Source organism: Taeniopygia guttata, chromosome W, assembly GCF_048771995.1.
Source record: "Taeniopygia guttata chromosome W, bTaeGut7.mat, whole genome shotgun sequence".
Taxonomy (NCBI): Eukaryota; Metazoa; Chordata; class Aves; order Passeriformes; family Estrildidae; genus Taeniopygia; species Taeniopygia guttata.
The window spans coordinates 27,704,304-27,714,084 of record NC_133064.1 but is presented as its reverse complement, the minus strand read 5'-3'; the positions used below and the strand labels follow the sequence as shown (position 1 = coordinate 27,714,084).

The following is a 9,781-nucleotide window of genomic DNA, read 5'->3' as shown; positions in this document are numbered from 1 at the left end:
CATCCTGTGTTTCCATGTTACACACGGCACTGCCCGGAGAAAATCTGCCAGTGTAGCACTCTCCTTTCCATGCACAGTGCTCTCACCACCAATGCATGGATGGACAGACTGCTTTTAGGATTTTTTCTTTCAAGGATGCTCTGCCAAGAGGGAAAAAACAACAGTTCAGTTTTTTCATTTTTGGGACCGCAGTCCCCCCCATTTTCCCCTGGGGCCGAGGGTCCAAGAACAGAGATATTCATCTCTTCTTCTTCTCTGAAGACAGGGGGCACCACCACAAACCTCTCCAACTTTTCTCTGTTCGCTCCACTTCTGTCTTTTCCCAGCTGCTGAAGCAGGTCTCTTGGCTCACCAGCATCCTCCTAAAATACAGTCTCTCTTGGAGGAGAAAATCAGTTCAGTCTATGGCCAGCAAGAAAAAGTCCAGCCAAAAGCCACTCCACCATCTCCTCCCACCTAGAATTTCTCCTTCTAACATCCCATGTCCAGGCTGTCTCTCTTCCTCTCTTTCAAGCTGAAGAGGAGTAAAATTTCACAATGTTTTCATGTCTTAAGGGAGGGTTAAAAGTCCCGACTCCCTGGCTGGGTCTCTGCCTGGATTGCCGACTCCCATGGCTGGGCACCTTGCAGCCTTGGGGCCCCCCTGCTCTCCTCCTTCCCCGCGGCATACTGCTGACAAGCCGCCGCTGTCTCTTTCGAGAGAGAGAGAGAGAGACTCTGGGGGGGAAGGCAGACATCCCAGATTTCTCCACCCTTCCATCTTCAGGGGGCCAGCCTGCTTCAGTCCCTCCACCCTTCGGCCTAGCTCAAGCTGGGCTGCATGGGTCCCCTCCCCCACCCAGCCACGGGCCGGGCAGGGGAGAGTCCTGCACTGCACCCTGACCGGAACCAAAGAGAGAGAGTTCTCCTGGGAATTTTGCTTTTAACCCCTCTGTGTTATCAGAGCCGTGTCCACCCGCAATTGGTCACTCCAAGTGTCAGTATCCAAACTTGACCCCTGACTGGATCGACCTCTTCCTGCCGAGAAGATTCTTTTTCCCATGTCAAACCACAACATATCTGTAGACACTTTTACCAGTGCAGTCTATGCTTCAGCCCACACAGGGGAGAAGGTTTATGACACCAAAAAACACCTGGTGCAGGCCTTCCCCATGCTGGGCATCCCCAAAGTAATCAAAACAGACAACGGCCCAGCATACAAATCCAAGGACTTACGGACCTTCCTACAACAATGGGGAATAGAGCACAAGACTGGCATCCCCTATTCCCCGACAGGCCAAGCCGTGGTAGAGAGGACCCACCAGAGCCTAAAAAGGATTCTTTATCACCAGCAACAGGTGATGAAGTCCCCTCAAGTACGGTTGTCCAAAGCACTGTTTACCATCAATTTCTTAAATTGCACATATGAGAAATTAAATCCACCTATTACCAGGCATTTCTTTAAAAATTAGTCAGACCAACCTGAAGGCTCGTCCATCAGTCTTGGTAAAAAACCCAAAAACATGAGAGAGGGAGGTGTCATAATGTGACGTTATGATGCTTCTATCCCCAATCGTGTGTTCTGTTCATGTTTGATATTATGTTCTGTTTTCAGAACTGACTCTGAAAGTGAAGGTTTGTTTTGTCTTGTTATCAGCCGGTTCACCTCCCGCCATGGTCTGTTGTCTAGAAGAGGCTAGTGCTGGCTGGTTTGCTTTGCTTTGCTTTGCTTGCTTGCTTTTGCTTGCTTGCTTTGCTTGCTTGCTCTTGCTTCTGCTTTTGCCTTTGCTTTTGCTTGTTAGCTAGTTTAGCTAAGCAGTCCAGTTCTTTCCCTGGACTGTTTCTTTTCCTTTCCCTTTCCTGAATATCACTCCAACCTGCTCTGAACTGGGACCCGGTAAACACCGAGGAACACTTGAGAGCCTGTGCTTTGTGATCTGCAGCAGCCATCCCCAGTGCCGGAGAGCAATGCCCAGCGCCCACATCTGGGCGACCACTCCCAGGAGAGACTTTCTGGGTTTGTCATCTCTTCAGAGTGGTGAAACAGTTTTGTTGTCATCTGGCGCTGTTTGTTTTTTGTGTGGTTTTTTTTTTGTTTTTTTTTTTTTTTTTTGTGCTGGGGAGTGTTTTGTTTGTTAAATAAACCGGTTCTTTTCCACTTCTCTCTGAGAAAATTCTTCCCAAACCAGGTTGGGGGGGAGGGGCCGTAGGGATTGTTTTCTGGGGGCTCCTTCCAGAGGTTTTTCTCCCAAATTTGCCCTAAACTATGACAGACAGTTTGGCAGGCAACTTGGGGCTCAAGAGAGTGAAAAAAACCCTGTTCTAATCATATTTTCGTTCCAATTATTTTGTGTTGGTATGGAGCAGTTACTGGCTCTGTTGTTTGAATTCATAGTGTCTCTTGGGGTGGATGCCTGCATGTGTTTCTAATTCCTAAGGTTTTTTGAGATCTTAATCCCTCTATGGTCCCTAGGTTTATTTTCTTATCCAGGAATAGCTCCGGTATTGCCCCTAATACATAGTGTTTGCAGTAGAAAGGCACTGACAAGATTATCCATCGGGCTGGGCTTGGGTGTAATGGCTTGCAGGGGGTTTATAAAGGTGCTGAGGTCTGTTCCTGGAATGTATGGTTCATGGTTATGGTTGTACAGCCAGTTTGTTAGGGGGGAAGCAGGGGATGAGGCTTTTCAGCCTTTGCTTTCCTTCTCCTCTGAATTCGTTGCCTCCCTATTAGAGAATGTTTAGTTTCCCCTGACTGTTAGAGACCATCTTTCTGGTGTTCAATCTGGTAATCTTTCTCTATAATGCAGACTGCAGTCTCTCTAGAATGAGGGCTAAAGCCAGGGAATCTCAGAAAAACGGGAAGCTGGACAAGACAAACGCACATCCAACCAATATGATTAATGCAACGTTCTCCGTTTATTCAAGATCAGGCGGTAGTTTATATAAGCTTCCACATAGTTTACAGAAACAAAGACACTCTAATTGGTAGGCTAACACTGTTTACCTTTTCCTTAAAACGGCCTACACTTTACACCATAAAACCTATACTAATTCACACCCAGACAATCCAGTGGTCCCCACAACACCTTAAGACTATTTTCTATCTGCGCCACAAGCTCTGAATTTCTAACTGCGTCAGAGGCTTTGAAGGCCCCACCAGGCCTCAATCTGAGGCCTAGACTGGAGTAGCTCAACTTTCACAATTCATGCCCTCTTTCTCTCAAAAATGCTGCAACAATTCCCTCTTTTTCTTTTTGAGCTACTCAGGCTGGAGTGAAGGCGCAATGAACTAATTTTTGCACACACTGTAAAAAACACGGTATAACAATTAAAATAACTATAAAGATAAAAAAAAAGTACAATACCAAAACAAATTAAGTCTTTGACTCAGCCAAAAAACCTAAAAAATTGAGCCAGTTATCAAATGAAGTGTCCATTTGGAGAACACTGCGTTTGGCTCTTTGAGTCTTCTGAGGCAATTCGAGAACCTGATGTATGGTGGGAACAAAAAACATCAACCTACCGATATAACATGGGCCTCCCCTAGCATTCTGAGGGACTGCTGACCAGGCTCGGACCCCACAAATGAGGAAGGTTCCTGGGGGCAGTTTCCCTGCACCACCTCTTGATGGTGTCACAGATTGAGTCGAATTGTTACAATATTCTAAATAGTTGTAATACAATGGTGATCTGGGAGACAACCAAGTGTTGTCATCTGTCAATTTTCCATTTTCTTGAGTTGGTTTGGTAGCATAAAATCCAAATATCAAACAGTAATTTCCTGGGACAGAACCCAAAAGACCAAATTCTTGAAAACTGTCATCAGTAAATTTAAGGTTTTGCACAAATGCAACAGCTTGCGCTCCCAGAGTGCTATTTAAATTTATTTGAGCTCAGGTCCAAGTCTTGAACTCTGCCATGGGACCCAACGAGACTCCAAATTAAATAAGTACGAAATAAAAACATTGAGGCCCACCACATTCTTCTCAGGTTCTTGAATGCCCTGTCTAACATAAGAAAACAATCTTAATTCTAAACATAAACTATAACTTCTAATAAACTAACTTCTGATAAATCTAACTTCACACTTATAATATTTCAACTTATTTTCTCTGAACTCTACAAAATTAATTTTCATCAGAACAGGATTCATCACGGATGTTCCAGGCAAACTGTTGTTGTTCACGTTGTTATCACTGCGGGTTGATATCTTTTTCATCTATTTTTAAAATTCTGTTTCTGCCTTTTCGTATCAATGCAGCAAGAGCATCTGTCCTGTCCATCACACGACTTCTTGGTTGGATGGGTAAAAACACTCACTCAAGTAGAATTTCTGCTGATCCACGTTGGGACCTTCCTCTTTTTCTTTTGCCATTGAAAGACAATGGCAAGATGAACAGAAAAATCACAGGCATTACTAAAACTTATTAAAACTTAGTAAAAAAAAATTCTATAACATCATTAAAAACACACTTATAAAGAAAAAACTCAAAGCCCACGATCTTCTGTGGGTGAAACACAAATCTTTGCACAATCCACTTTTGCTGTGCATCCTCTGATCCACTTGTGGAGACATCAGTGCCCTCTTGCAATTGATAAGTTCCACATTCTTCACTGAAATCCATCTAGATTCTGCACCTGTTAAAACACAAACAAACCCAACACCCCCACTGGGACTGGAGGGTCTTCTCTCAATTCTGTTCCCTAAAACTTGCATGAAGAAATGGAAATATCAACATCTTTGTTATAAACATGAAAAAACATTAAAAACAAAACAATGCACATAGTAAAGAAACTAACAACAAATAAAAATCAATCAGATAATACACAATTAATATTACATATAAAATCACAGTTACCAAGTGCTACACTATCAAATTGTCATCCCAGAGTCTGCAGCAGCTGAAAAACCTTAAAACAACAGAGATTTGGATAAAACATGTCCGGATCATGTCTCTCCAAAACTCCCTTTGAGGCTCAGCTGTCCTGTATGGTCAAATTGTCAAGCCAAAAGGACTTGAATACTTTTTGATGCAGAAAACATCTGGATCAATCACACCATCCACGTAGAGCCAGAGCGTGGCCAGAGCTCGAACTCTAATTGGAGGATATGTTTAAAACAAAAGTCTTAAAAATAACAGTTATAAGTGAAAAACCTTATTATTAAAAATTTATCAAAACATCAAATAATTGAACCTGTCTAAAATTTATTTTTTAAAACAAAAATTCTCTAATTACAACAAACCTTTTCTTTAGAGATCTGAAAATTTGAAGTCTGAAATCTTGAACCAGAACTTGGACTATAGATTTTTAAAAGAAGATGAACTGCAGCTGCATAGAAAATTGGATAAAGAAAACACATGAGTAGTTAAAAAATCAAACACACAGGATCCTGAAAAAACACATCTTACAATCAATCACCTAAAAAAACCAATGAAACATATGAAAACTGACTGTAAATATTAAAACAACACCTCAATATCTTAACATCTTAATAATAATTCTTATCACAAAAATCAGACAACTTACATTATATGATCAGCTTATCAACAAGAAATGTTTAAAATAGTTTAAAACAATTTTTCCAAAGCATTCATATAACATTAGTAACAATCACTACTTATCTTATCATTACCTACAAAAACTTGACAATTATCATTTATCTTATTATCTATAAAAACTCAAAAACAGAAATTGTGAACTCAATGCCAACATTCCATCTGACTGACTTTTCTCAAATCTTTGTTTTCAAAGACATTTTTGGCAATTAAATCATTATTAACATTTCTATCTCTTTTTTTTTTTTTTTTTTACAGTAATTTTCATCCACATTGTATTTGAAATAACTTTGATTTGCATAATGTCCATCCCTCTTGGCATCTTGGAAAACACTCAGTATTGCTATACTTTTTCATTACGTCTTCTGTCTCCTTGTGTTGTTGCTTGATAAAGCAGCTGCAATGATGTGTCCTTGTTGTTGAATTGCGTCCTGGATGGTTGCGGTGAATGCCGCAGCTTGGTTGCTCTGTTCTGCGCGTGTGGCTCTGACAAGCATCTCGTCGACTGGACAGCCCTGAGGAAGGGTGGCTAGGATGGTTCTGGTGGGTGGGTTAGCATTCTCAAAAGCAAGGGATCGGAATAAATGTTCCTGAACGTCTGGTGGCACGTCAGGTGCGTCTTTCAAAGCAGCTGACAGCCTATCAATAAATTGTCCGAATGGTTCAGTGGCTCCTTGCTTTATGGTGGCATAGGATGCTGACTTTTTCTTGTCTGGTACCAAAAGCAAAGCTTGATGGGCCAATTGCTGTGACAATTTATGTATTTCAACAGGAAAGGTAAGTTGTACCTGATTGGTTGCATATGGTCCTTGCCCAGTCAGCATATCTGGCTGGACTCCAAAAAAGGGGTCTCCCACATTTGTGTGTTTGTTGGCCTCTTCAATTGCCAACCGCCTCCATTCCCTTTCAAATATGAGAAATTGGGAAGGTGTCAGGAGCAGGGATGCAATGTTAGATGAATCACCAGGACAAAGCACATCTGCTGTGAATATATACTGAATGATGTTCCTGGCTGCTTCTGATCTGATCCCATAAGTGGTGACTGTCTGCTTAGCTGATTGTAGGATTTTCCAGTCATGGGGCTCCCAGATGGCATTCCCATTAGACACTATAACAGGACAAGCCAGGGAGCTGACCGCCTTCCAGTCACCGTCCAAAAGAGCATCCTTCACAACTGATGCCCATCGGGACTGCAATGGATTTTTTAAAACTGCTGGGGATGCCAATTGCTGGCCAGTGGAAGGTTCCACTGGTGGAGCCTGACGATTTGAGAGGGTGGCAAGGCGGGCTATTTCTTTCTGTAACATATTTGGTCTTTGTATCTTGTTCTGTGATCGCTTGTCCCTGCTGCAATTGACAACAGAAAGGTCTGGTTCTGAGTAATCAGAATCTGAACTCGGTGGGAGGGGGCAGCGTAGAGCTATCGTGGTGGAGTGAGAACTGGCATTTTCAGGGTTCTGCTCTGGTGTTGTTTGGGTGGCTACTTCTGCCATTCCGCTAGCATTGGGGTGCCCAGCCCCTCCAAGCCGCGCCAGGCTGCTGGCCGCCGCCGCCGCCGGCGGCGGGTACCGGCGAGCCGTTCCTCTGCGCATGCACGCAGCCGCGGCAGCCGCAGCCGCTGCCGCAGCGGGGGGGCGAGGGGCCAGCGCCGCCTCGCTCCCTTCTCCGCCCTGGTCTCTGCCTTGATCTCCGCCCCTGAGTTCCTCCTCCTGACTCAGCCCTGTTTCGTCACCAACTCCGCCTGCCTCCTCAGGTGTCTCCCCGCCTCCCGAGGGACCCAGGAGGGTCACTTCCTGGTCCGCCTCACTTCGCGGGACCGCCGAGCTGTTAACATCCGCCGCTTGCGAGCACACTTCCGCTCCGGGCGCGGCTACATTTTTACTTTGTCTCGCGCCGGCCGGCCCTGTGCCGCCTGGCTCTGCGTTTCCCTCCAAACGAGCAACAACATCTCTGACAGAGGGGCTGACTGGAGCTTTCTGCCCTCGCACTGGCCGCATATTACAAACATTAAGAAATTTTTCAACCCGAGATGGCTTTTGAGCTTCTATCTGTTCTGATGTGGACTGCTCGAATGCCTGAATTGCAGCTTCTGCTGCTTTTTTCTCCGCGGCCATGCTCTGTAAGGTATGTAAAACTTTTTTCCAAACGCCTCTGAGCTCCAATAGTGTTTTCTTATCTTTTCTGCCCTCCGAGTCAATTGCTTGCATAAGATCGGACTCTTTTTATCTTTTTCCCTCTCTCAGAGAGGATATGTGAAAGGAACCGCGGTGCTCTTCCTCAGACGTTCTTTATACGTCCCCTTTCTTTCCCTTCGCGGCTTACCTCCAACCTCCGCGGGTTGCTCCGCTCGCTTTTCTTCGGCAAGGCAGCAACTCCGCTCCAGCTTCCCGGCCCCGGCCACGTCCACACCCGCCGTTCGGGTCCTTTGTGAACGCCGAGGTCTTCCCACTGCTCCAACGGACTCTCGCAAACAAACAACAATGCGAAGAGTCTTTTTCCTCCCGTTGGGAAACGGCCCAATTCAGAGTTTGGAGACTTCTGCTCCGTTCCACCTGATCCCCGTTCACAAAAAGTGAATTTGGGATCCCGGTCCCATCACCATGAGGCGATTTGGACCTGAATTTTTGTCGCGCGACTCAAACCCGACTGCCCGTTACTCTAAAAGTAATTTGGCAGCCTTTTCGGAGCCTCCTGAGTCCCTGGTCCGGGCGCCACTTAAAGCCAGGGAATCTCAGAAAAACGGGAAGCTGGACAAGACAAACGCACATCCAACCAATATGATTAATGCAACGTTCTCCGTTTATTCAAGATAAGGCGGTAGTTTATATAAGCTTCTACATAGTTTACAGAAACAAAGACACTCTAATTGGTAGGCTAACACTGTTTACCTTTTCCTTAAAACGGCCTACACTTTACACCATAAAACCTATACTAATTCACACCCAGACAATCCAGTGGTCCCCACAACACCTTAAGACTATTTTCTATCTGCGCCACAAGCTCTGAATTTCTAACTGCGTCAGAGGCTTTGAAGGCCCCACCAGGCCTCAATCTGAGGCCTAGACTGGAGTAGCTCAACTTTCACAATTCATGTCCTCTTTCTCTCAAAAATGCTGCAACAGAGGGCTGAGATTGCTAGAGGGGCTGATGAGACCTCTGACCCAGGAGTAGACCCAGGTGTGAGAAATCCTGAGTGGTGTGGGAAATGGAAGGATATGGGCCAAATCTGAAAGGAATTTTCTGACCCTATAGCCTGGGACTTTCCATGTGAACAAATTCAGAATCCAGCTGAGGTGGCGAAGTACCTGAAAGAGAAGTGCCATGGTAAGTCCAAGGAGGAAAAGATCATTGCAGTGAGCTGGGCCCTGGCATATGCTTATCTCACCCTGCTAGATACTGTAGGGCAGCAGACAGAGGAAGGGGGGCAGGGAGATAAATCAGCAGCTATCCCAGTCACTCAGGCTGCAGCGAACACCCCAGGCTTGAAGCCAGTAGCTAAACCAGACTGTAAGCCTCAACCAATGGCTGTTGCTACTAGCACAAGAAGTGGAAAGTGCACAGAAAAGACCGATCGACCAGTGGATGATGATGATAATGCAGGAGATGGACCCTCAATGCGTGCTGACATAAAATCAGAAGTCAAAGCAACTGGTGCAAGATCAGAGGCCAATACTGAGTCCTTTTCCCTAAAGGACCTTCGTGGCCTAAGAAAGGATTACACTCGACGACCTGATGAGTCTATAATTAGTGTGTTGGTCTGTCTTTGGGATGCTGCAGGTGAGGCTACAATTCTGGATGGCACTGAAGCGAGGCATTTGGGATCCCTGTCACATGATCCTGTCATTGACCAATGAATGAGGGGGGCTAACCCTCACAGCCTCTGGGCACGGGTTCTGGAAAGTGTAGCACAAAGATACCTGTGTGCAGACAATCTTTATATGCAGCAGACCCAGTAGAAGACTATAGAACAAGGGGTCCAAGGCCTGAGAGAAATGTCAGTGGCAGAGATTATCTTCTCAGATGAAATAACAACTAGGAACCCAGACTTGGTACCATGTACGTCTGTGATGTGATGAAAACTTGTACGGCTTGGGCCACATGAATACGCTTCTGCCTTAGCAATAATGAAGCGGGATGAGAGGTATGAGACCGTGCTCGATATGGCAAAGAAACTCCCAGCATATGCAGATGCTGTACATGGCCCAACCCATGCCAGAACTGCAGCAGTGGAAACACGTCTG

The 9,781-nt window shown here is 45.2% G+C and overlaps 1 protein-coding gene across 1 annotated transcript in view; it reads right to left on the bottom strand.

The window, feature by feature from the left end:
* Nucleotides 1-4,492: 4,492 nt before the first annotated feature.
* The window catches only part of LOC116806866 (Golgi phosphoprotein 3), a 170,650-nt gene continuing 165,361 nt past the window's right edge, over nucleotides 4,493-9,781 (bottom strand). The window contains exons 4-5 of the mRNA XM_072922985.1: nucleotides 5,228-5,313; nucleotides 4,493-4,620 (exon numbers count right to left, since the gene is read on the bottom strand). Of these exons, the coding sequence (XP_072779086.1) occupies nucleotides 4,594-4,620; nucleotides 5,228-5,313 (113 nt within the window). The 3' untranslated portion in view covers nucleotides 4,493-4,593. The remainder of the gene's footprint in view (nucleotides 4,621-5,227; nucleotides 5,314-9,781) is intronic.